The sequence below is a fragment of the Coenobita brevimanus genome, chromosome 57, assembly GCF_032717465.1.
Source record: "Coenobita brevimanus isolate Jiangsu-jjx chromosome 57, ASM3271746v2, whole genome shotgun sequence".
Classification (NCBI taxonomy): Eukaryota; Metazoa; Arthropoda; class Malacostraca; order Decapoda; family Coenobitidae; genus Coenobita; species Coenobita brevimanus.
In genome coordinates this window covers 23,206,442-23,234,304 of record NC_137010.1, presented here as the reverse complement: position 1 = coordinate 23,234,304, position 27,863 = coordinate 23,206,442, and the positions used below count along the sequence as shown (strand labels likewise).

The 27,863-nt window shown below is 42.8% G+C and overlaps 1 protein-coding gene across 1 annotated transcript in view; it reads right to left on the bottom strand.

The window, feature by feature from the left end:
* Positions 1–5,498: 5,498 nt before the first annotated feature.
* The window catches only part of LOC145401930 (chondroitin sulfate N-acetylgalactosaminyltransferase 1-like), a 49,746-nt gene continuing 27,381 nt past the window's right edge, over positions 5,499–27,863 (bottom strand). The window contains exons 4-11 of the mRNA XM_080274036.1: positions 25,436–25,589; positions 24,909–25,040; positions 24,494–24,679; positions 19,666–19,804; positions 15,633–16,016; positions 11,529–11,780; positions 10,922–11,109; positions 5,499–5,601 (exon numbers count right to left, since the gene is read on the bottom strand). Of these exons, the coding sequence (XP_080130162.1) occupies positions 5,499–5,601; positions 10,922–11,109; positions 11,529–11,780; positions 15,633–16,016; positions 19,666–19,804; positions 24,494–24,679; positions 24,909–25,040; positions 25,436–25,589 (1,538 nt within the window). The remainder of the gene's footprint in view (positions 5,602–10,921; positions 11,110–11,528; positions 11,781–15,632; positions 16,017–19,665; positions 19,805–24,493; positions 24,680–24,908; positions 25,041–25,435; positions 25,590–27,863) is intronic.

Genomic DNA, 27,863 nt, shown 5'->3' with positions numbered 1-27,863 from the left:
TTACCGATTTTTCACTTAATGATACTTATAATGTACTGCCGTTACATTCATCAGTAGCATCATTAATGCCGTCTGTAACAGCTTTGCATGTAACTTAATGGAGGATATATTATATATCAAGAAGTAGAACAATAAGAACCTACAGTAGTGCCAAAATCCAGCTCTGAGCCGAATCATTGGCTATCATATTATAATCACACCGATGCAGCACTTGTATTTTACTGATCGTTTTAATACCTTTTATCAGCATCCGCATTTTCATCCGTTCAAACCATGTCGGAGTAATGGACTCTCTTCTCTCATTCATCTTTTTAATGTTCTTTCTTCTCTTACTCTTTTGTTTTTTTTTACTGTTCTCCCTACTCTTCTCTTACTCCTTTGTCTTTTACTTCCTACCAGGAAGGATCTCGTAGCACCAACAATGACAGACTTGAGGCGGTATTCTCCCAGGCTTAGGAGGGTTTCCAGTACATTCTAAGTGTTTGGCCTTGAATATTAAATCTATCTATCTATCTATCTATTGCCAGACGCCTCAATCCCGTTTGGGGTGGCCACAAACAAATCGCCTCCAAGTCGCCCTGTCCCCTGCCATTTCACTGCCCTGCTCCCAACTCACACCCTCCTCTCTCATATATCTCTCCACCCCATCCCTCCATCTCATCCTTGGCCTCCCCCTCCCTCTTCCCCCCTCCACCTCACTCACATACACTCTCTTCGTCAGTCTTTCACCCTCCATCCTCTCCACATGGCCAAACCACCTCAGTGTGTTCCTCATAACGCTTCCTATCACATCCACATCCACACCACAACGCTCCTTTATATCCTCATTCGTCAGCCTGTCTCTCCATGTGACTCCACAGGCTCCTCTTAAATAACTCATTTCCACTGCTCTCACTCTTGACTTGTGTCCTTCCAACAACGTCCAAGCACTATTATATTCTTCGTAATTTATAGCTATTTAATACTAACATATTATATAACACACTAAAGAATATTGCCATGTCATATGCTGAAATAAAAACTACAGTTCATTCACTTAAACCTGACTCAGATTTTTAACATTTCGCAGCTTATTTACCGTAACCCAGAGGCAGAATAAGGCGGTATTCCGGCTCTTATCCTTTCCATAGAACTTTTTTTTTTTTTTTTTTGACTAGTTCCATATTCTGCCTTTAATCTCCTGCTACAGCTACTAATTTAAGATGGAAAGACAAGTTTAGGTCAAGCTAAAGTGAACAAATTATAATACAAGGTGCTGGGGAGCCTCCTTAACTGACGAGAATGCGGCTCTTGGACACTTTATCCACTAGATCTTAAACCCTATACTATACAGTGTAGTCTGACCAGTTCATCTGAAATGCTCCAAAATAAATCTACTTAAACGTCAACATCAGTCACAACGGTCTTAATTGCAAACAAATCAGACGAGAGAGAGAGAGAGAGAGAGAGAGAGAGAGAGAGAGAGAGAGAGAGAGAGAGAGAATCAAGACATTGAAAAGTAGTATTCTGAACTCAACCTGTAAGTATAAAGTAGTTGTAAAGAGAGACTAACATATCTGTAGTGATTTTGTACATGAAAATCAGCAGACACTTGGTTAACACAAATGCCTGTTTGTAGCAGAAAAGTATTTGTACGTAATAATAATAATAATAATAATAACAACAAGAACATCGATGCGCTGCCTGATTTGAAGAGTGAGATGACAGAACCCTTGTAATATACGGTCAACAAACACTTCAGCATTATTTGTACATCTGTAACGTAAGAAACTCCAAAACTCGCCACTGCAATGATGTCGCCACTTGTTGTAACCCCTTCAGTACAGTAACGTCTTTATTCAGCTTATTTTTGCTATCCCCAGACGATTATATTCAACTTAAAGGGGACCATCATCAGTGAGGGGGGAGTGAAGGTCTCTACCGTTTACATATAGTTGGAAAATCTACCCTGCACCTGCATAAAATCGTCTAATGGTTGACTGATGCAAAAAATACATAAATAAATACATATATAAATAAAAACTACGCCATCACGAAGGGCCTCACTTTCGTCAGTTGCATTATTACTCTTCTACCAACCAAATTGGTCAGTGCAATATGGTTTAAATGTTTGGTCTGTAGTTAAGTTAACCCTTCCAATCCCATAACGCATTCTTCTTTTTTTAATTCTTGCTCTCCCTAAACGATGTTATTCAGCTTACAGTAAACGTTTCGAGCAGGAGGGGTCATTTGTGTATGCTTGATTGACTCCTTATCTTTTAAACTTCACTCCTCGTCCTCGTCATGTCTCTCCTTCTGCTCCTCCTCCTCCTCCTCCTCCTCATCATCATCATCATCATCATCATCAACATCATCATCATCATCCTCTTTGTACCCCAAGGCTTATCTGAACATGATCCTGATGGATTACAGGCTTACGTAGCGCTTCTCCAGCAGTCCACCATTCTCCTCTCGGGGGAGAGGAAAGAAAGTGAGGAACGTTTGTATAACTGTGAGTATAAAAACAGAGGGACGACAAGGCTGGCTGGACGAGAAAGAGAAAGAAAGGACCGTAAGGAACTGAAATTTAATATAAATAATGCGTAGACGAGAAAAAAAAAATGATGAAAATAGGAAAATACGTAAAGGGAAAAGGAAAAGGATATGAAACTTGACTGGAATATGGGAATCGGAAACGAGACTATGAAGTGAGGCTCTAAGGAAAGATGAGTCGAAAAAAGAAATTGAAATATATAGAGAAAAGTGAAAGGAAAATGGAGGTTGACCCGAGGAGGACGATGCTATGGTGAACGGATCCCTCTTAACCATATCTAATCCGTACTAATCTTATTAATCCTACCCATATCTAACCTATTTCACCTTCACCTAACCCAAACCAACCTAATCACATCTAAACCGATTTAATTTAGCCCAGTCTCACCAAAATTATCAATATTTGCTCGAATTGAACCCTGCCTAACCTCGAATGACCTAATCCAACCTAAATTAACCCAACCTAATCTAAATAAACCACACCTAACCCAGTCTAATTGTATTTAACCTCACAATCTCCCCTAACCTCCTCATACCTAACCCACCAACCCCGAGGCTATACTAGAAGACGTCTACTTATACCTGTTAACAAGAACACAATCGTCTGAAGGCTGTAAAGACTATAAATGAATAATACGTCACAGTAGTGAAAAGGTGAAGTATGCAATATTACTGAGGGCGACTTTTTGAAATGGCAACTTATGTGGAATTGTGGCGACTCTTCTGATAATCCCTTGTTTGTTTTTTTTTTTTTTTTTAATTCTTGTTCTCCCCGGACGACTTTGTATTCAGCCTACAACAGACTTCATCAACCGAACAAAATTGCCTGAAAGTAACGAGAATAAAACAGGACGACATACTTAAGAAACGATCGCGGTGAACAATAATCTCCACAGAATAATTCCCCTAATGCTGCTTAACGCCTTCACCCAGATGACGTAGTCTGTATTTCATTCTTGCCAGGCAGCATACGATTTCATATTGTTTAGGGAAGACCTCTTGCAGTGAAGGGGTTAATGCAGGCTGCATCTAATTCCTCCAGTTCGAAAGTCTGTCCTAAGGTGAAGAAAAACGTCTGGACACTAAAAGAATAAAATATAAACATACGCAATCTGATGCAAGATGCTAAATAAAGCAAAGTGCCGGCCTCTTCATTCCAATGACTGTCAAACTCTTTTAATTCTACAAGGCTCTCCTCGTGCTGAAGGGGAATGATGGCTACACCCAACCCTGACAGTTCGAAATGCATACTCCTGAACTAAATAAAATCATCTGATGACAGAAATTGAAAAAGACGTCTTCGTACCAAAGGTTTAAAATGTCTGGGGGTTAGTTTGTCTTGACAAATAAAGGCGATCCGTTTTTATAGCGATTTTTCCCCGAGACCTAATTTTGGTGACATTTCCTTGGATACGTGTTAAAAACTCACACACACACACACACACACACACACACACACACACACACACTATATCTTAGTAGAGATTATTCGGGCTAGTGCGATGCGATAGTCTTCATTAAACTCTTCATTACGGGGGGGCTTTCCTTAATTTAATAAACCTGTTGAACTGCAACAAAAATAAGCAAAAAAATGACGTCCTCTGGGTGAAGGAGTTAACCAGAGAGAGAGAGAGAGACAGACAGACAGACAGAGACAGAGTACACACAGACAAGCAGACATAATCCACCCAGTTAAAAAAAACTGAATCAGACTGTTTGAAGTTAGCATGAAAATAATTATAAATACGACTTCCGTAATTTATATACATTATCAACAGGAGCAAACAGGTAACAAATGGAAGGAAACTAATAATTCTCATTTATCAACTACAATAAACGGATACAAGAAAGGGATAACAAATACACGGGACAGTATCAAAATAATCCTCACTTATCATAAAATCTATCTATCTATCTATAGCCCGACGCCCTAATCCCGCAAAGGGTGGCCGCAGACAAAACGCCTCCAAGTCACTCTGTCACCCACCATTTGACTCCCCTCCCCCCGACTCACCCCCCCCTCCCTCATATACCTCTCAACTCCATCCCTCCACCTCATCCTCGGTCTACCCCTCCCTCTCCCTCCCTCCACCTCACCTACATACACCCTCTTAGTCAGTCTTTCATTCTCCATCCTCTCCACATGTCCAAACCACCTCAGTGTATTTCTCCTAATCTTTTCAACCACATCCACATCTACCCCACAACGTTCCTTCACTTCTTCATTCGTCATAGTATCATAAAATACTATCCATAATACTGATACTGCAGTTATCTCGCCACATTACCAATGCAAACATCACATTTTTAATGATGACAAAGCCAGGTACCGTGGGGGAAAAAAAAAAAAAGGCAAAGTATCAGTTGCCCTCTGTAAAATAAAAGTAATTGAATATCGTTGTAATCTTTCCGTACTAAATGTGGTCGAATTTAATGCAGATGGCAATATACAATCATGAATAACAGTGGATCCACCATGGCGGAGAATTAGTTAACCACATTTCCTGCACTTGTTGTTCTTGTTGTTGTTGATTAATCCCGGTCTGTCTGGCCTAGCATACCCGGCAACCACAGGTAAGCCACTGTTTTTACTGGTCCATCCTACAGGTACAGACAGTACTCACGTACTCACACCGTGTTGGGAACCGGCGCCCCATCGTGGTAGACATAGTGCGTCGCCGGGTCGGACCCAGGGTCCATCCCCGCGGCAAGGAGGAGGGAAATACGAGGAAGTTTGGCTCCCGGGTGGACGCCGCCGTTTCTTACCTCCAACCAAGGTCCATAGAGCCTCCACGTGTAGGCTCCTCGTCAACGCTTTCCTGTACTGCAGATAGACAAGTGATCAAAGGAATAAGTACAGAGTAACGTAGAAAAAAAAAAAAAAAAAACTATGGGCCATCATGACCAGAGTAGCAGGGCATCAGCTGTCCACTTTCTGGCTCGGTAAATGTGGTCAACAAGTAGGGTTAACGCCTGGTGAGAGAGATGAGCAGGGCCTGGGCTATGTTGGTAAACACCGACACCACTAGGGCGGCGGCCAGGTACGGAACTAACCAGAAGTAGTAGAACCTGCGATGAGAGAAACACTAAATTAATGGGAATTTTCATTAGGTCTGTCTAGATGTACGCTAGTTTGTTCACTTTAACTTGATCTAAATATGCCATCCCTCTGTAACTGAAGATTAACATTAGAATGCGGTACTCGTCATGAAGAAATTCCGTGCAAAGGATGTCAAGCCATAGTACTGTCCTTTTCTATCACCGATCTACGTGATATAGCCCGCAAAATAACGAAAATCTCCGCCAAAATTAAGGTGCATGAACTATAGACGCATTTTGAACGTTAATTCACAATCCCTGCCCACAGTATCGTATATGTAAATATTTAAAAAGCAGAAAGGCTTTACCAATACAGTAAAACGAAATGTAATAAAAATATAATAACTGCCACAGTCACTGAAAATGCAAATTGCTTCATCTTCCGTCTATTACTGGACAGGCTTCGTGAGTAACGATCTTCATTATGCCTTCCACTTTACCCTGGCCTAAAACTATCATCTTTCCATCTTTGAAAACTTCCTTGTAACAACAGATCCGACAAGTTAAAGTGAACAAACTATAGACCCACGGAGGATTAGAAGCCAAATAGATGGAAATCGGGCAAAACAACCCAGTGCGTTACATGTGATACGCACACTGTAAGCTAATTCTCCTTTGGTATATTATATGGTCATCTACTTGCACAGCTCTAGAATTCAATATTCGAAAACTAGGAATCAAGTCAGATACCTAGATCTAGAAACATTCCTTCCATTTTCTTCAACATACTTATGTGAATGCAGAGTCTTAACATTACATATAATCAGGATCAAAGAAGAGAGAGAAAAAAATACAGGTGAAAAATGATCTACAATGTGTTATTATAGAGAGAAAGTTACGTTTCCAATCCTGGGCTGATAACAAACAGAAGCTTAATGAACAAATATTATTCCAAATTTTAAGAATTTTACGTCGTGTAAGAAAATTACACATTTATATAGTATGTTTTTGTTGCGTCCTTTCCCAATACAAATTAACCACAGCTTGAAGAATATGTTCGATCATTATTTTGTCTTCTGTCTATATCACTTGACAGTGTGTGTGTGTGTGTGTGTGTGTGTGTGTGTGTGTGTGTGTGTGTGTGTGTGTGTGTGTGTGTTTATTGTTGCAGTTCAGATATTTTCAAACTGGATGGGTTGATCGATTAACTGATTACAGTAAAAAGATCATGACAGCACAAAAACAGAGGTCACTGCCGCCGTACGCAAGAGTACAAGCATAACACAGATATTGTATATGAAATCATATAAAACGTCAAGGACACAATAAAACGATGCAGAACAAGTTAAATCTATGCATAAAACAACTAAAGTTAAAACTGCAGTTGAAACTGCATAAAACCACTGGTTAAAATTATGTATAAAACAGTTAAAACCATGCATAAAACCACTAGAGGTAAAACTATGCATAAAACAAAGTTAAAACTAAGCATAAAACAAATGAAGTTAAAACTATGCATAAAACAACTAAAGTTGACTGAGGAAGCCTGTTTCCTCGACAGAAGTGGATAGGGTAGATACAGCCTTCATTAGCCCTTTAAGTAAGAGAGGACTTTCCGCAGCTAAATAAAATGGCATGGCGGTTGCAACATTAAACCAATAAAAGATATTACCGGATTCAAGAGGTTCATGGTGCTGCTTTGTTAATGCCAGGCAGTGTCATACCGAGGCGATCTCTAGCAGGGAACTGGTTAAGAAATAAAGCATCGTACACGTCACTATTACTCCTTCTACGACTACTATTTCTATAACTACTATTTCTTCTTTTTCTATAACTACTACTACTACTACGACTACTGCAGCTGCTAGAACCTCCACTATTAGAAAAGTATTCGTCGTGCGAATTAGGAGATCTATGAGCGACATAATCCTTTTTGGTGAGAAGTGCGTAACTGAAAGAAGGTATACAACACTCTTTTGTATAAGACGTAATAACACTAAGAATTTAGGAATGGAAATTCGTAACACGCAAGCCTATTTTTTATTTGAATTGCCTGACTCATGAGACACCACGTATATGAGAGTGGCGCGTGCTTGTTACTGTTCTACTTGATGAGTTTTGATGTAAATCATCGCTACACCCACATCGGTTAGCACACAGCAAAGTCCAGAGATTGGCGTAGAGTACCCAACTTCTATGACGCATTACTCCCGACCAGTCCCACAATGGCCTCCTAAGAGAAATCTGGGGGTGGTATACCTTCGTCATTGCCGCATCTCATACAACGACCCTCTTCATAAAGTGTACTCGTCCCGTCCTGTCCATCACCCAATGCCATCCTGGCCAATACAACCCACTTCTTTTTGACTTCCTTTCCATTCCCCCCCTTCTTTCCTATTTTGACCTACAGCTTATTGGCCTACTAACAGTATCCACCTTCAAAGGGTATACTTTCTCGGCATTGTCCACTACCCTCCATTATCCCACCTACTCTCCTCCATCCACCCCACCCATTTCTGCTCTATGTGGTGAATATCATAGGTCGCCAATAGTTGAGGTCATCATTTAACAACCGCCTCGACTACCAGCCAACCTACAATGTCCGTATTCTCAGGGTATACTTACCCCGATGAAGCCTGCCTTCCATACCCGCCCATCTTGCCCAATCGTCTCCGCCCAGTCCTGAAAGACCTTAATCAACTCAGAAATCGATTAACCAGTTGGGCTGATATTTATCAAACGCTGTCATAACATGACCTCAAACAGTCAACAATTACGCCATCATCACCCTGTCTCATACCATACACTGCTCCCTACCATCACCACCCCTCTCTGGTCTCTCTGGTCTGATGTGAATACTATCACAATGAATGCCTCGACTACTAGCCATCCAACAACTATGAAAGTACACTTAACACTGGTTGTGACAGTATGTAGAAAAAAAAACAAAAGTAGATAAGAGACCCGTTTTATTCGACGTTTCGCCAAGCAAGCTTCCTCTGGAATGTCACACCGTGGCAGCGACTTAAACAGTCTAGGCCCGAGGCACCAGTGACAAAAACAACAACAAAACTTATGTAACAATGTAACAGATCTAGTCTGGCTTCCCTCTGCTTAATAAGAATGTCAATGGTTTTGCAAATAAAAAATCTTTTGTTCTAGTTAAAAATCAAACTTCTCAATACAGGCAGATTCTAGGCACCTTCTTTTGCAAGTCATTTTCGTACATAACGAATTAGCCTCTTCCAGGATTATTCTGTGATCAGTATCCCACTTGTGTGTAAAAGTTACATTATTCATACTGAATTTCATAACACTATATTTATGCTGTTATTCTTTTTTTCTTTTTTTTGTATTCCTCGAAATGTTTCTCCTGTACCTCCTATATATGAAGGTCTGATCTCGACCTGTTACCTTCATTTTGAACCATATCTTCTATTTTTTTCTTCAGATCGTTCTTATATGATTATAAACCTCTCTGTGCAACTGGCTAATTTCTGATGAAAGATTTTTTTTTTTTTTTTTTTTTTTATAAGGGATTGCAAGTGGAGGTTTTGAAGGTCAAAGGAGAAAGAGCGAGGAATCATACACCTTATGCAGCTGTTCATTATAACAATTCCGCTTATAGCAATTTTTTTTTTTTCAGTTACTGTCTGATACCAAGTTACACAGGGTAGTTTCAGGATAGCAAGGTAAAGTGCACAAAGTCAGTCGTGGAAAGACAGACCTGTGTCTCTGATTCTCACCACTCAAAATGCACCAAACGCTTCTTTCTTTTCGATCTGTACTACAACTGCTACTACTACAACAACAACCACTACTACTACCATCATTACCAGTACTACTAACAGTAATAGGGAACCTCCTAGGGCCAGTAGCATGCGACCCCTGATCTCATGCTCCATTCCTTCTTCCTTTCCCCTCATCTCTTTTCTCACCTCATCCCATCTACCCCATTCCTTTCTTAATGCTTCCTCTTTCCTTTTTCTTCTTCCACTGTCCTCTCTTTTTCTCACTACTTCCCCTCAACCATTTTCTTTCCCCTCCCTTTCTTTCATGGCTGTCCCTCTCCCCCCCTGCCCTACCGCACCACCTCACCTGCATTTAGACAGGTGCAGTGCTTACCCGTCTTCCCACTGTTTACAAATCATCAGCTGGTCAAAATTAAAGCCACACGGGCAGTTTAACTAATCAATACCAGGTCAATATCAAGTCAACAGAGATGATGAAACGGCCAAAAACACAATTCAGGTAATAAAACTGTGATACACTTAACTTAGGCTGGTCTGTTATTGGTGGCCAAGCCAGGGATGATACAGACTCATTCTTTCTCCTCCCCACAATATTCCACATGACTATCCTCTTTGCCTTGAACAACTCAAAGCTCTATTCTTCCTTGTGTGTCAAGGTGAACGCTAATGATGGAAGCATCATATACTGATCTCGCCCATGGGTCAGGGAAAAACATCATGAAGGGTACCCGGGAAGCATATTTCTGTTCTGTATGCGTATTCATCTCATCACCGGGAGCCCTCAGCCAGGAAAGACGCTCGCCCCGTCGTTTCCAAACACACCACATGTTTTTCTCGAAAATATGCTCAATGTGTTTCCCAGGCAAAATTACCAACCCTACCCAAACATAACCTATCCCACTAAGGCTACTTGGCTGAAGTGGCTGGCTGTGGTACTGAAACGAGTACCCATACAGAATGGAAATATGCACCCTGGAAGGTGGCATTCAAGTGGTTAGAGAAATAGTATGTTGTCCGTAAAGACGCTAGTCGATTCCAGGTTAATCTGAATTTCGTTAAAAACAAACTTGAGTAATCTACAGTACCCAATGGTATGTAATTAAAAAAAAAAAGACACTAATGCCATCATACACTGCCCTAGCATGTATTCAGTAGAGATGATGGGTATTACTGTTCCAGTGATGACATTTTATGGTGTATGGCATATAGCATTATAATGAACTTCAGGAAATTACCGTACTCAACTGTCACGTGTGTTTCCCATATCGGAAGGAAAATTTTTTTATAAAGTGTTCTAAATAGAGGTAATGCTCTCCTTTTACCTGTCTTACCAAAACAGATTCTTAAAGGTTGGGTTCATTGAACAGACTGTATTTTCTTTGATTCTGTACAACTGCTGAGTAGGTGACTCTGTACAGGAACATCATTCACCCCTGTGTGAAGTACAGTTCTTGTGTGGGGGGTAGGAGGAAAGGGGGTCTTACTACATAGCTACAGCTCTATCAACGAGGATGAATTAAAAAATAATAATAATCTGTCGCACAGTCTCCCACAACTTTCACACACTGTCACAGCTTCCACACTCTCCCACAACTCACCTCTTGCTTAAAACTCCCTCCAAGTCCGTCCCATTCTGCAATTTCAACAGCATGAGTCCTAGCTGTATCTGCGACCCTTCAGTGACGGCCTTTGACTTGAGACAAGCGGGGTAGCTGGTGTCATCCGTGTTGGAGCAGTCCTTGTGGTGGTACAGGTGGAAAAGGCCGGGCTCAGGGGCGCGGATAACCTAAGAGGAAGGAGCAACGTGGTTCAGAGAGAAACTATAATGGTTAACACTCAACCCCATATCACCGCTATTAGGCCAGAGGTCCTAGGGCATAGGAAGACTGAAAGCAAGGCTACTGTAGTCCAGATTTTTTAAGGGTAAGAGACTACTCTACATCCCTGGTGGCGCTATACGCTTTAAAAAACTTCCAGCCAATTCTGGCACTTGAACCACAGTGTGTAAACGCATACACTATCTCTGTCCTGAGACTTCTATCACCAGATCACCAGGCACCTTGAAATGAAGGAAGATAATATTGTTACCCGAATCTGTAAATTAAAGTTACTACAACAGTAGCGGTAATGCCGTCAAAATCACCAAGAAAACCCATAATCACTATTGCTATTATCACCATTAATCATCGTCAACATCCAAACTACCTTCAAAGAGTCGATGGAGAGGAACTTTTTGAACAGCGCTTCATCCTCGCCGCCCCATGTCTTGTAGTCCGGGTAGCCCCCTGCCGCGAGATAGTCTTGGCGATATACACATGCCATGCCGTAGCCAAATGTGCGCCAGAAGCCAGAGTGTTGGTCTATGGTCAGCTGTTCCCGCAGAGCAGGTACAGTGCGGTCCAAGAGAGGGTACACCAGGGCAGGGTTGTACAAGGAGAACACCACGGGGTAGTACACCTGTAGGGGCATGTACTCAAGATAATAAATACCGCTACATTACATCAATGCACTTTCAGAAAAAAAAAAAAAAGTTCTGCACCTTTGGGTGTAGATACAAAATGACAAGCATACAAAAAATAAGAACTACCATCCCCATCAAATATACGTGCATTCACTCCTAATGATAATTTTGAAGCCATTCAGACCCAGGAGTACGGATTATTAACTATTATTATTATTATTACTGTGGTACTTTACTAACACCAGTTTTCTATTACAGTCTACACAATCTGTCTTCTAAATTCACTGCAACCAAGATCATGCGGTTAATATATTAATCTCTGTGAAGCAATATTGGGTTTTGTGTAACTGCTACAGTTCGCAGCTACACTTGACGGAGATTTATGTCATTATCATGCTTATATCCTAGGGTGCAGTGGCAGAATAAGACAATATTACGGATCTACATCCGTAACATTTCTTCATGGCCAGCATCATCTTCGTGTTTACCTCTCGTTACACGTCAAAGGCAAATCAAGAACAATACAACGACTCTAAGTCCTCTTCACTACATTTTTTCGTGACCATCACCATGTTCTACTATTAATTTCGTGCATCAGCTTTGCATTCATGATGGAGAGATAGCACATTTTGGGGAGGACTATTAACAGCATGCTCAGTGAAACGGGCCTGACATTCATTCGCTACTCCAACCCCAGGAATCCTAGCTCTACTTTGCAAACCTAACCACGTCACCTGTCAGGTGGAGTCAATCCGTCGATTATCAAGTTAAAAGAATAAAAAGTGCGCTAAACTGGTGCCGTGCGCTCCTCTTAGCACAATTCATACAACCAACTGGATCTCCTGTCTTCCTGCCACTGTGGCACACCTGGTTTATTGTTACGCCACACAAGTGTTTCGCCATACACACGTTGGCTCCAGTTCAATGTACCGGCATTATATAACATTAACTAATATACATAAATTCTCCACAAGTACCCCCCCCCAAAAAAAAAAAAAAAATGTATGGAAGGGATGAACCAGCTTATTGTGATGTAGTCTTTAATTTCCATTTCTGCTACCTCTAGAGGCTTCTCGAACTATGAGGGTTATACTGTGCATAGTCTCCATTAATTCCCTCACCAAGAAAGACCTTTCCCAAGTTTAATAAGATTGGCTAAAACAATTGATAGCTAGAAAACACTCAGGGAGTGCATACCTCCGGCAATGTCAGTGCCATTAAAAATGATCCAGATCCGTGGATATTGTGTGGAATACACAGGATCCGGATCCATTCCAAAATTTAATCAATTGTTCCTTGACCCATGGCCCATTATTCATGAAAAACTTTTGGAGATATTGTGCGAGATACATAGGATCCGTATCCGGATAAAAATTTAATAAATTCTTTCTTGGCCCATAGCCCACCCGTCCACAAAATTTCACTGAAATTCATTGAGAACTTTTGGAGATATTGTGCGAAGAAACAAAAAACAAACAGGTGAATACATAACCTCCTCCAACTTCGTTGGAGGAGGTAAAAAAAAACAATAAAGATATTACCTCATTCAAGGGGTTACCACCGTAACACCCTTCTCTCGTATCGTTTCATATCGTTTACAAAGGCTCCAACATGCTTGCATACGTCGGCCTAAGTCACAATGGAGGCTCTCCACGCTGCTCGATCTCTGGCAGCCTCTCTATTCAGTTCCTTATCCCTGAGGTCATACTATGACCTCGTCCTAGATCTTTTTCGGTTTGCCTTTCGCAACCCTACCCTCGACGTTCACACTTCTCATCTTCATTTTTACTTACTCTTCACCTTGACATCCATTCCTTCCTCTTCCCCTTTCATTTCCCTTCCCTTGTTCTATAACGCAATAACTCTTTCAGTATGGTGGCATCTTACATATTTTGTTACTGCTGCTACGACACATTATTATTATTTTTTTTTTTTCCGCTTAGGAAACTTTTCGAACCAGGAGCGTTGGATACAGCCTTCACTTACCTCTTCAGTATATTACGACTTTCCCTGGTTACATAAAATCGTCTAAAGGACTGCTATAGTAAAACTGAATTACGTCACCGGATGCAAGGGGTAAGAATAATTGCTCCATCCCCGCCCCCTCTATCTATTCATTTTATCCTTCCCTCTCCTCCTCCACCCTCTTCCTACCACCACTTACCGTGGAGACTGAATAACGTAACCCAACCCAACCAACCTCTTCCCAACTCAACCTAAACTAACAGCCTAATCCCTTCCCACTCACTGCTTCAACCTGGTGTTACTGTGCCAGCGACGGAAGCACCAGTACAAATTAAACCTTACCTAAGGAAACCTAACCTGACCTAGCTAACCTAAGAGACAAAGCCAAACCGAATTTATCCTTACCTAACCTAATTTAACCTAACTCATCCTAACTTAACCTAGCTTCCTAACCCAACCCCTTCTCACTTGCACCTTAAGCCTGGTGATATTTCAGCAACGTCTGAAGAACCTAACCACACCTAAACAAACTCCTCAACCCAACCCTTCCCATCGCATCCCAACCCAACCAACTCTAACCAAACTCCCCAACCCAACCTTTCCTATCACATCCCATTCCAACCCACCCTAACCAAACTCCCCAACCCAACCTTTCCCATCACATCCCATCCCAACCCACCCTAACCAAACTCCCCAACCCAACCTTTCCCATCACATCCCATCCCAACTCATCCTAACCAAACTCCCCAACCCAAGCTTACCTAACCAAACTGCCTAACTCTTTCTCATCACATCCCAACCCATCGTAACCAAACTTCCCAATCCCTTCCCACAGCATTCCAAACCAACTTACCCTAACCAGACTACCTAACCCCCTCTCATCGCATCCCAACTCAACCCAGCCTATCCTAACCAAACATTCCAACTCCTTCCCACAGCATCCCAACCCAACCAAACCAACTCCCCAACCCCTTCCCAACACATCTCAACCCTGCTTAACCAAGTTCACCAACCCATTCCATCGCATCCTAACCCAACCTAACCCAGCTCCCCAACCCAACTCTGCCTATTCAAATTCCTCAACCCAACCCAACCTATCCAAACTCCCTAACCCAGCCCTGCCTATCCAAACTCCCTAACCCAACCCGACCTACCAAACTCCTCAACTAAACCCATCCTAATCAAACTACCAACCCAAACTAACCTAACACCACAACCCCTTCCCATCGCACCCCAGCCCAGCCCAACGCAGCCTAACCATACTTCCCAATTCCTCTCCATAGCATCCCAGCCCAACCTAACCAAATCCCGCAACCCCTTCTCATCTCGTCCCAGCCTAACCCAATCCAACCTAACCAAACTCCCTAATCCCTTCCTATCGCATCCCCACCCAACCTTACGAAACTCCCCAACCGCTTCCCATTAATCCTATTACATCCCATCCCAGGCCAACCAAACTCCCTAATCCCTTCCCATCGCATCCCCACCCGAACCTAACCAAACTCGCCAAGCCCTTTCCATCACATCCCACCCCAACCTAACCAAACTCCCAAAGCCCTTTCTATTACATCCCACCCCAACCTAACCAAACTCGCCAAGTCCCCATCACATCCCACCCCAACCTAACCAAACTCGCCAAACCCCTTTCCATCACATCCCATCCCAACCTAACCAAACTCGCCAAGCCCTTCACATCACATCCCATCCCAACCTAACCAAACTCGCCAAGCCCTTCACATCACATCCCACCCCAACCTAACCAAACTCGCCAAGTCCTTTCCATCACATCTCATCCCAACCTAACCAGACTTCCACACTTCTTTCCATCGCATCCCATCCCAACCCAACCCAACACAACCTTATCTAACCCAACACCCTCCCACCTGGAGTTTAGGCCTCGAGTTACTGCGGCATCGACTGAGGAACCCCGGCTGCATCAGGACATCAACATCGCAAAAGAACAGCAGGTCGTCGGCGTCACCCCCTTTCAGTGAGTCCAGGAGTTCTAACTGCTTGGCTCCAACGTCCAGTCCTCGACCTCTTGAGAACTTGGGCTCATCTAGGAAAATGAACTTCCACTTGAACCCAGGGAACATGGCGAACTTTGATCTTGTGAGGTTAACTGCGGCGGGCTGGTGGGTATCGTTGAAGTAGACGATGGTAAGGGAGATGTTGGGGTCTTTTGGTATTACGTGCTGGCTCAGGTGGTCCACAAATGTTGAGTACTTATCTAACCGACCCTGTAGCGCCACCACCACATTAACGACCTGTCAGGGAGGAGAGCTGGGTGGTTTGAAGTGGTTAAGAATAGACGTTGATGAAAAGAAGTGAATAATGGATTCCTAGCACTAAGTATAAAAAACCTCATACCAGTCATTCAAAGCAAAGACATATACCTAGCAATGGCAAAGAAAAAGGAAAGGAGACATAGAAGCGGTGCTGGCGTTGAAGTAGTGTTGGTGCTGAAGCGGTGTTGACATTGACGTGGTCTTGGCATTGACGTGGTCTTGGCATTGACGTGGTCTTGGCATTGACGTGGTCTTGGCATTGACGTGGTCTTGGCATTGATGTGGTCTTGGCATTGATGTGGTCTTGGCATTGATGTGGTCTTGGCGTTGAAATGGTCTTGGCGTTGAAATGGTTTTGGCATTGATGTGGTCTTGGCGCTGAAGTGGTCTTGGCGTTGAAATGGTCTTGGCACTGAAGTGGTCTTGGCGTTGAAGTGGGTTTGGCGTTGAAGTGGTCTTGGGATTGGAGTGGTCTTGGTGTTGAAGTGGGTTTGGCGTTGAAATGGCCTTGGCATTGAAGTGGTCTTGGCACTGAAGTGGTCTTGGCATTGAAGTGGTCTTGGCACTGAAGTGGTCTTGGCACTGAAGTGGTCTTGGTGTTGAAGTGGTCTTGGCATTGAAGTGGTCTTGGCATTGAAGTGGTCTTGGCACTGAAGTGGTCTTGGCGTTGAAGTGGTCTTGGCACTGAAGTGGTCTTGGCGTTGAAGTGGGTTTGGCGTTGAAGTGGTCTTGGCATTGGAGTGGCCTTGGCGTTGAAGTGAGTTTGGCGTTGAAGTTAGTTTGGCATTGAAGTGGTCTTGGCATTGAAGTGGGTTTGGCATTGAAGTGGTCTTGGCGTAGAAGTGGGTTTGGCGTCGAAGTGGTCTTGGCGTTGAAGTGGCCTTGGCGTTGAAGTGGTCTTGGCACTGAAGTGGTCTTGGCACTGAAGTGGTCTTGGCACTGAAGTGGTCTTGGCATTGAAGTGGTCTTGGCACTGAAGTGGTCTTGGCACTGAAGTGGTCTTGGCATTGAAGTGGTCTTGGCATTGAAGTGGGTTTGGCGTTGAAGTGGTCTTGGCATTGAAGTGGGTTTGGCGTTGAAGTGGTCTTGGCGTTGAAGTGGGTTTGGCATTGAAGTGGTTTTGGTAATGATGCGGCATGATAACGAAGTACCTTGATGATGGACTGGCCAGGCGATGAAGTGGCTTGACGATGAAGTGGCTTGGCAATCAAGTGGCTTGATTGGTCAGTTGTTTTAAAGGTCTGACTAGGAAGGGTCTACGTCAATGGGGCGGAGGTCCTTAAAGTATTCACGTCATGATACCAAATGTCTAACTTGAGAGGAGTTGAGGGAAAATAAAGGCAGGATGAAAAATATCAAGTGGAGTGACAGAACAAATTTGAAGACGAGGACAGTAAGGAGAAAAAGATTAAAGACAAAAGGAACTTTTGAGTCGGCTCTTATGAAAAGCCGGGATACTGTGGAAATATTCTTTCACCCCTCCCCAGGAGGGTAGACGGTGGTGAAGCGGTGTTGGGATCCCACCACCAAGTTAATGATCTGTGCGGAGTGGAAACTGAGAGGTTAGAGGTTATTAGGAAGTAGATGGTGGTAAGGGAGATGCTGAGGTCCTTAAATAATTCTGTAAATGTCAGGTGAGGTGGTCCATGAAGACCGCCACTACGAAAGTTGACGACCTATAGGTGATTAAGCCAGCTAAACAGGGGCTAGTTAAGACCTCTGAGAAGAGAATTACAGAACATTATATTAATTATAATACATCGTTAATGATGCTGATGGAGATGGGTGAAGATTACGGTAATGATGGTACTAATGACTGATGGTGATGGCAGGCAAATGATCAAAGTGATGGTGATTAAGATGATGATGATGACGATGGCAATCATCATAACGTTGTCATCTACTTCTGCAAATGGGTTAACATAAACATCACTGAAATTATATGAATATGACCCTTAGGGCATTATGGACTTCTCTTTTGTACTAGCCCAGTAAATTATGCATTATGCACTTGTACTCTATACACAAATCGTTTGACTAGTCTCAAAATACTAAACTGATATAGCTTCGTTCCAACATAAAAAGGTATACCGGCAATGATTTACAGCTATTTCTACTACAAATAACGCAGTATATATATATATATATATATATATATATATATATATATATATATATATATATATATATATATATAAAACGAAATTTGTCTATCTATCTATCTAATCTTACTGGTGAGTCTCCTGAGTGTGTGGAAGAGTTTTGTTACTTGGGAGACATGTTATGTGCTGGAGGTGGGGCTGGAGTGAGGTACGGCTGGATGAAGTTCAGGGAGCTGTTGCTTCTCCTGACATCAAAAGGGCTCTCCATCAGTGCTATGTAATCTTTGCATGCTGTATGTTATGAGTGTAATGCCGTATGGCAGTGAGACCTGGGCAGTATGGGAGAGGATATTCGTAGGCTCAAACGTACAGAAATGACAATGATTAGCTGGATGTGTAGTGCGTCCTCGTATGCTAGGCATGGGGGAGCTAGGTTTATAATGGAAGAGTTGAAAATAACGATGGTACTGGAGTGTACTGGTGTTGTGCTGAGGAGAGGTAGATTGAGATGGTTTGGGTATGTGAAGAGGGTGGATGAAGTGTGAACACTGTAGGTAATGTTGCGCGAGGCTTACAGAAAAAGACCTGGGCCGACAACACAGAGTGTGACCTCAGGGATTAGGGACTGAATAGGGAGGCTGCCAGAGATCGAGCTGCATGAAGAGCCGCGAGTAAATACAAAAAAAAAACAATAATGGAAGATAGAGTATTAACACTTATATTGCCTTGAAGATAAGTAGCCCCATTATGTTGTATCATTTTTTATCGCTCCTAAGAAACTTCCTTCAAACATTTTAGTCCGTAAAGATGTTGCTTCTGCCTATACTGCTCTATGGCTGATTGCCGAAGGTTTAGGAGGGGAGGGGGAAGACTTCTTCTTCTGCTATCTTATTCTCAGTATTTTAATATATTCTATTAATTCAAGGTCCATATAACTTTTTAGGACCGTAAGTACCTTTAGTGCTACAGAATGACATTTTTTCTTCTCACCGTTGCTAAATAATTTTATAAATCTCAGAAGACAATCCTTACAGTTAATGCTCAAAATCAAGCATATCAAAATATCCTTCATTATTATTATTATTGTTGTTGTTGTTGTTGTTTGATGCAGGGGTATCTCAAGGAGAAGCTCAGTTCATGTTTAACTAACGATTTTATGACATGATGTGCTACACCCCCGGGACTTTAGTAGCTAACCAAAAGGCCCCGAAGTCCAGGCATCCGGCACTTTTGTACTAGCTATTTAGGGAAACCTTTACCTCAGAATCAGATGCATCAAGGTTTTAAAATTTTCATGAAAAGTTTCTGGTCAACATATTTCAAATGTTGACACCATGCCCCCAGTGTTAATCATAAACCATGGCTGGACTGCAACTTCTTTAAATAGAGCGCGTCGACCAGCGTTCCACAATTTCTGGTTATTCAGCAGCTGCAGACTGTGCACGTGACACCTACGTTAAATAATTACCATACGAGGTGATACCCAATGTGAGTGAAGCCTGTCTCAGTGCAACTCGTCACCATACCGCATCTTTATTGACGGGCAGAGCAGTGATGACCCTGGGGGGCTCAAGCTTCTGGTAGAGTGTGACCCTGTGGTGTGACCCCGTGGCCTTGTCCTTGTACACCAGGTCATGTTCCACACCGCCGCCAAGGACACGATACCTGTGGGGTACAGCGGAGCTGATACTGGAACAACTGTCTTCATTTTATTTTCAATTCGCTCAAAATTATCACCTCTCCATCGTCAAGACTGATTCAAAACAACAGATTAACACTATAATATGATTCCAGTCACGAAGTGATATGGAAAGGACAGAACCGTACTTTTTTTTTTTTTTTTTTTTTTAACAAATGAAGTATATAAAACAAGCTGCAAACGGACAAGAAAGGTATGGAAATATTAGAAATGATCAAGGAAAAATATGGAAAATATGGGGGAGAAGGAAAAAAATGAGGAAATAATGGACATGTTACAGAGGAAATGAAGGGAACTGAGAAAACAAAAATGCTAGACGATTAAAATTCGAAATGAGAGAGAAAATGTTGAGGTTGTGCTAGTGTGACCCTATGGCCTTCACTAATACCTTCAATATGTCTTTCTGAAGCTAAACAAAATCATCTGGATGTAGCAAGAATGAACCAAAATTAGAGGGGGAACATTTGCGAAGAAATGCATTGGTATTTCCAATAGTTTGTTTCTGGTACACTATGCCCATATAAGGGTCACACAAGATCTATTTGCTTTCGAACACAGACAACAGACTAGAAGGCACATCTGAATCGACCTCGCTGCTTACTTTAACCACGATCAGTGCCAAACAGAATCGCAGTCTTTCTTGGGATGGTTGTTTTGGCGCCAGATGGTTCCGTACCCGTCTTTTTACATTTTAGGAGCGATGGCTCCACCCCACACTGGGAAACCTGCTTCCATACGGATGCATTTTATTGCATGCTTATGACACATCCTGTCAATAATGTTATTATATATTCAGATAAAATATTTGTGTGGGGACACTACGAGCTATTCTGATCACTTCAAATATCGGAACTCTCCTGCACTTTTTTTTTTTTTTTTTTTTCCCAGCCAGCGTACCCTACATACTTAGCAAGCATCAGGCCAATCACCCCAAACATAAAATCGCGCGGGCATCGAAACGAATGATGGTAAGAAAAACAAGAACACCAGCACCAACATAAACGGCAAGAAAAAAATGACTTTTTTTCTTTGGGGAACTTAATATGACGCTATCGTAGTTAAGACGCTATCGTACATAAAAGAGTTAAAAAGATAAATATAACGAGACACTATAAGGTATATGCAAAACACACCGCTGAGGAAGAGGTGCTACGGATCTTCCTGATCTCACTAGAATACGGCCTTTGGTTCCTAATTACTTGAACAGAAGCTACTATCCTTCGGGCAGGTATTACACTTGCAAACACTGAATCGTTTACTAATTATTGGGAGCTTTTTTTTTTTTTTATGAGAGGAAGAAGGAACCAAAGGCTGCGAGCCCGTAATTACTGTTCCTTCCAAGAGAAAAACAAAATACAAGAGAGAGCCAAATTCAAGATCCGATCATTTCGAGATGCCTGGACACACTGCGTTTGAAAGACCGGAGATCATAGGAAGCAGGAAATACAGACAAAGGGAGACAGTTCCAGAGCTGACCTGTTGCATAAATGAAGGACTGGGAGTAACGGTTAACTCTTGCATTAGAGAGTTGGACAGAAAAGGGATGAGAGTTTGTTGCTAGACGGGTGCTATGCGCCCGTTGTAGAAGTGGAAGAATGCATGCAGATAGTTCAGAGGAGCAGTGACCACTGAAGTAGCGATAGAAAAGAGATAAAGATGCAACAGTGAAACAAAGAGACAGAGGTTGAAGGGAGTCAGTAAGAGGAGAAGAGTTAATGAGACGAAAAGCCTTTGACTCCACCCTATTGAGAAGAGCTGTATGTGGGGAGCCTCCCCACACATGAGAGTTGTACTCCACACAGGGGTGGATAAAACCCCTGTATAGAGTCAACAATTGTGCAGGGGTAAAGAAGGAACGGAGTCAGCTTAGCACACCTAATCTCTTAGAAGCAGAGTTTACAAGAGATGTAATATGATCTTTTCAAGATAAGTCCCGAGTAAATGAAACCCCAAGCATATTCAAGGATGATGCAGGATTAAGCTGAATATTATTAAACATTAGTGGGTATACCTGTGGTAGATTCTGTTTGGTTGATAGGTGTAAAAACTGAGTCTTTGATGCCTTAAAAACAACCAGATAATTTTTTACTCCAGTCAGAGATACGAGTCAAGTTAGACATTAGGTGTGCCAAAGCCTCATCCCTTGTTCGTTGAAGTAACTGCCGAGATGGACGTTGCGGTAACCGAATGGAAAGGTGAAGGGTGGAGTCATCAACGTAAGAGTGGATAGGGTTAGATGTACAGCTTAGAAGGCCATTGATGAATAAAAGGAAGAGAGTTGGTGATAGGACAGAGCTCTGAGGAACACCACTGTTGATAGACCTAAGAGAAGAACGATGGCCGTCTACAACAGCGGCTACAGAACAACCAGAAAGGAAACTAGAGATGAAGGCACAGATAGAAAGATAGAAACCGTAAGAGGGCAGCTATCTCATTTTACTTGATATTTACTAACATGATATGTTGCCACAATAATACTAAACTATGTATTTGTCTACTAGAGTGGTTAAAACGCCCTAAAATGGTCTTACATAGTTTCGATCCCCATGAAGTGTCTAGAGGTTTTCCTCCCAAGCATTGCCATTTAGGGGTGTCGGCTGGTCATCTTCCCTGAAATGTACTGCACTACGGTAGCCAAGCCACGGGCCCTTACACCTTGTAGGGAGCAATACGTGATTGCCTGTAACCGTATATGGCGGGATATGCTGCAAACATCCCAGACACAAGTACTGAGTCGTTTATACAGTTATACTGGGGTTCTGGAGTTATTTCATTCTACTCTCCTATTAACCCCTTCAGTAGGGTAGTCTTCTCTACTGAATCCTTGCTAACATCAAACAACTGTAGCTTAGGGATACCTTTCGCAGCTGACAGGTTAGAAACAACAGTTGAATTAAACCACACTGAAATGGTATTTACTGTGAGGATACAACAGTTTCGGCTCGTTCCGAGCGCACACCAAATAGTACATCTGTCAAGAGTCAAGTTGGACGGACCATCTTGTTGTAGTAGTGTACTCGGCCCTGGTGGGATCCTGTGCTATTTTAATTCAGTTTGGCATTTTCTATATGCCATTTAGTCATCTGATACTCATTCATTAACTCTGCGTCTGGTGGATGGGTACTGAAATACTAGCGGTTATTTAATTTTATTTATGTGTTTAATCTCAGTATGTTTGAAGGAGGCCCTCTGGCTCCTACAGTATATTTCAGCTTCAGCTTCTACAATATGGGAGAGTCACTTCAGTAGGGTTCCCAAATTATCGACGTCCTCAGGGTCCTTGTCCTCGTCATAAGCTAATTTCACGGTGCACCAGTGTAGTCTTGGCTCCACAAATGGGCACCACTTGCGGCACCACAGTGGGTTCATCAGGGTTACGATGTTCCTCGGTTTGGAAACGAGAGAGGAACTCATTTGCCTTCCTGCTTTGACCACAATGTGACCACTGTGCATCCTGTGCTGCAACTCCAACCAGTGTTCATTTTCTTTTATTTCTGACCAAAGAGAGTGAGGAGAGATGGTCGGAGGTGAAGTTGGACGGCTAATAAGAGCATCTGTAACCTTGGAACGTGAGACAGCTGAGAAAATATACTGTGAATGAGAACGGTAGGAAGTATGGTGAATAACAGGCTAGGCAAGTGCGAGAGGATCTGAAAACGTGGGTGGGCACAAGGCAGCCATGACAAGGGAGGCTGAAATGGGGAAGGTCGGTGAGGCAATAGAGTGTGGGACAGGAGGAGGGTAATGTCATGCCAGTTTGGATGGTTGGTGGACAGGAGATGAAAAATTCTTCATGTGGTGGACGTGAGACACTGTCTGGCAGGAATAGAAAGGTCTATATTTATATCCACCTCAGAGTATCATCAGCACGGCCTGATGGCAGCCATATGAAATGCCCTCGAACGCTCCAGGTGTGGTCGCTCTACGAGCACCTTTGCATGATGTGGTGAATGCCTGTCCTCTGCAATCCTGCAAGTGTGCAGAGTACACCTGTCCAAACGCAAATCATGTGAAGGGTGTGGATGCAGCTGTGCAAGGCCACTGCAGGCACCAGGATGAATGCATAACCCTTCTGTTCACATGGAGTCTGTGTGAATGGTGCTGCTGGTGTGTTCCACATGGTAGGCTCTGGTGGGCAGCAAGAGAGATTTTGTCTCACAACAGCTGAACACTACAAGTGCTAATCCTCCCAAACACAATTTCACTATGTGGGTATGGGTTGATTATTCAGGTTGAACAATGTTCCGCACCTAAAACACGACGCAGAAGAAGCATTTTCCACTAGCCCCTTGTACTTGCTCAATTTCTTTCTTTCAGAAACTTGCCAAATTGAATGCTGTTCATTTCTTAACCAGTTCACTTCAACGTGATAAACTTGTTCCTTGGGTCAATACCGTTGGACTTTTTCTTTGAGGGGTGGTTTTTAAAAGGGCTTATGATGTCAAATCATGCAAATACATATAATTTCGTGAAATACTTGAAATGAAGCGGCACGATTCTTTACAGGTTACCAGCTTCTGTAAGGAGGTCTTCGAGGGGAGACTATCCTGCATTTCCTTTGCAATGTTGGTAAGCTTTAATTTTATCTTATTCTTCCTGTCTCTAGACGATTTTTATTTAGCTTAGTGGAGACCCGTTCTACGCACTGTACGCACCTGCCACTGATGAAGGTGTGTTTGTTGTGTGGCGTGGCGTTCGTTTGGGCCTTGATGTGTGCTTCGGCCACAGACTTGGCAGCTGCTAGCAATTCTGCCTCCTGACTGGTATGGCCCCGCACCGACTGCCCCTCTGTCTGGTAGCTCTGGGTGAGGTCCAAGTACCGGAATGGCAGTTCCTGATATCTAAATAAAAAAGGGGGGAGGGGAAAGAAGGGATCATAACTCTGAACTCTGATATGGAAAGGTTGGATGGAACGAATATACAGTATGCAAGAGGGTGGGTTGGGATGGAATATCGGAAAAAGGGGCATATAACACTGAGATGGAATGGCTGGGTGGAAGAACATATGCATGAGGATGTTGGGATGGAATGCTGATAAGAAGGAAAATCTGTTGGGATGAAATGACCAACTGCAGGCGAAGAATGTAGCAGGAGTGTAGCTTTTGTTGGGGTCTTGATGCAGGAATGACAACTTTTGTTATCAGAAAGCTATGGTACATGTGACTGGACTTTGATGTCGCTGGGTTAGGATGGAATGAACAACTGCAGGTGTAGAATGTGGTGTATGCAGGACAGTGGGTTGGGATGGAGTGAAGGAGTATAGTTGAGAGGAATACAAAGGGGATGACAAGGGAGGATGATGAACACGACACTGGACTGATATGGCAGGTTGCAACGGACTGAAGGACTGTAACTGAGGTTTTATGAAAGAAGGAAGGTTAGAAATCGGGATGAAAGGAAGGTCTGCAGGTAAGCAGTGTACACAGGAAGGCAGAGTGCAACAGAATGACCTGCGTTGGCCGCTGAGGAGTAGCCCATATACAGTATAGGAAGATGGTTTGGGATGGAGTGCATTTACAAGAAATTTCCCAGCAGAAAATATTTCAATTAGATAACCCTGGTAAAGAAATAGTTAGTAAATAACTGAGTCGACCCACATGTGTTCAGTAGGCCTCGGAAAATTTGATGGCAGTGGCTTAGTGGTGGCGGGGATAATACTGGCTTCTACCTCGCCTCCCTTGACTGCCACGTAGCTTCCTTTTACGGCCACCACGGGCGCTGCTGTGCGTAAGTCCCCGCTACCAAACGTTGCTGTGGAAAGAGTTACATTACTACAACCCTAAGTTTTGGTTGTCAGACCTCTTTACATAACTAGAATCTGAGTCATGAAGTTTGAGCTCTTTACCTAACTCTTCCTATTAACCATCTCACTCAGATGACATTCTTAATTTTTCTGGCGACGAACAGTCGATTTTATTAGGCTTCGAAGAGACTTCTCGAACAGGACGGGTCAGACAATATCAATTAATCACTTTGGTGCAATATTTCTTAAGATGAGTATAATCATCGGAGGATTGTATGAATAAAGTGCAAATGAAATTCTCGGGCTGAAGGGACAAAAGACCCTACACATGCTCAGGCAGACCTGTCTGTTCGTTTGAATAAACTGGCCTGTTAGGCAAAACTGAGCATGTGGCCAAGGCTCACGTGGTTGATTCTGCTGTACAAACTACATTCTGGCGGCCTGTACACTCCGCCGGACAGGCTGACCTAAGCGTGTGTGGTGTCCTTAAGAGATTTATTTTGCCTAATTCAACTTAACCCACTGAGCCAAGGGACGTAATTTTAATTTTATTTTTGTCATTTTATACTGCTAAGGATAGAGATTTAGAACTGGAGGAGTTAGATACAGCTTTGATGAACCCCTTAAATTCGAATTAAACTGTCTGGCTGGAGCAAGAATAAACTAAAAATGATGTTACCCAGAATCAAGGGGTAAACCTACTCTTGGACGTGACTGATGCAAACTATGTCGATACGGTACTGGAAAGATTTAACAACACAGGTTAAATGAGGGTATTAAGATGTAGCAGGCCCATACACAATAAATCACCAAGAAAGAAGTGCCAGGACGTCTTCCACACTAGCGAGAATAGGTAGCAAAGATGCTACGTCTTACCTCACCCCGGCTCCGGCAAGACCCACATGATTTCACTTTGGGTCGTACTCTTGGTGGCTGGGGAAACTTGACCGCACTTCTTCCTCAGTGATTTACTTTACATATTACACCTCGGCATTCCCTTGCAGATATGCTATTTATATAGCTTTACCAACACAGTGTGCACTAGCAACACACAAGAGGGTATTAACGTATACTATCTAGAATAAATTGCTAAGAAACAGGTGTTATGGAATTTCCAAAGACACTTAGAAAACGACCAGTACACTGAACTTACTCGATGCCAGATAGACATACCCAGTTCACTCTACTGCATGTTTTGGTGTAAGGATACAATAGTACCGTCTTTTATATACTGTGTGGTCTTTAGGGCACGCACTGACATACTCAGTTTAACATGAGATTTCAACATAGAAGGATGTACACGCTGCTGTCACAAGCCATAATTTCTAGCCCAACCTGACTGGAATCCAGGGGTGTTTGTACTCAGCTGGTCACCTCGGCACAAACCAACAAACAACCCAACAAATCATAAAGTCCGAATGCACATCAACACTGGGTGGACTCTTGTGGCAGACTCCCTCGCACCCCACCCAAAGATTTTTTTTTTTTTTTTGACGACTGTGGGACTGTAACTATGGCTGACGATTGTATATATGTCCAGACTATTAGGTTTTGGCTAACCCTTCAATCCGATGCCGTCCCGTATTTTGTTCCTGCTATTACAGACGATTGTATTCAGCGTATGAAAGACTTCACGCGTTTAGATCAATGAAGGCCAAAGCTAAACCACAAACTTTGAAAAATCACAATCTTAATAGAATTGTCTGTTGATGGCAAGAATAAAATAAAATATACGTGTTGGAGTGGAGGGGTTAAGACAGCGTTGCCAGCTATTTTAGCCACAAAGTGTTAACGGGGGGGAGGGGGAAGGAGGAAGAGGAAAAAAAAATGAACTAGACTCCAATTTCTGCCTATCGAGTGCACGAGGGTCATTCAGGCAGACAATGCTCTGTGCCCTCGAATACGACCCGGAGCATGGTAGTCACTTTACATCCACGTTCCCAAACACTAGTGGGTGAAGAGGGACAAATGGGGAGACAATCTATATTCACGACTGAGGGTCACTGGACAAGGTCAGCTCGTACGGTTTTTATCCGAAACAAAATTAGCGGATAGGTTAAGGTTTAGGTCAAGGTCACTGGGCAGTATGAAAATTCACTGCAACAAGTGGAGAGGGTGGGTGGGAGGTAAACACAGGTTAGAGCTTGAATTGTTAAAAGTTTGAATTCTTATTTTCGCGTCTTAATTTAGGTGCCTAGTGGTTTAGTGGGTAATTAAGGCGCTCCAATCAGATTAAGCCAGTGCAGGTTTATATCCAAGGGGTGGTTGGGGTTTATTGCCCA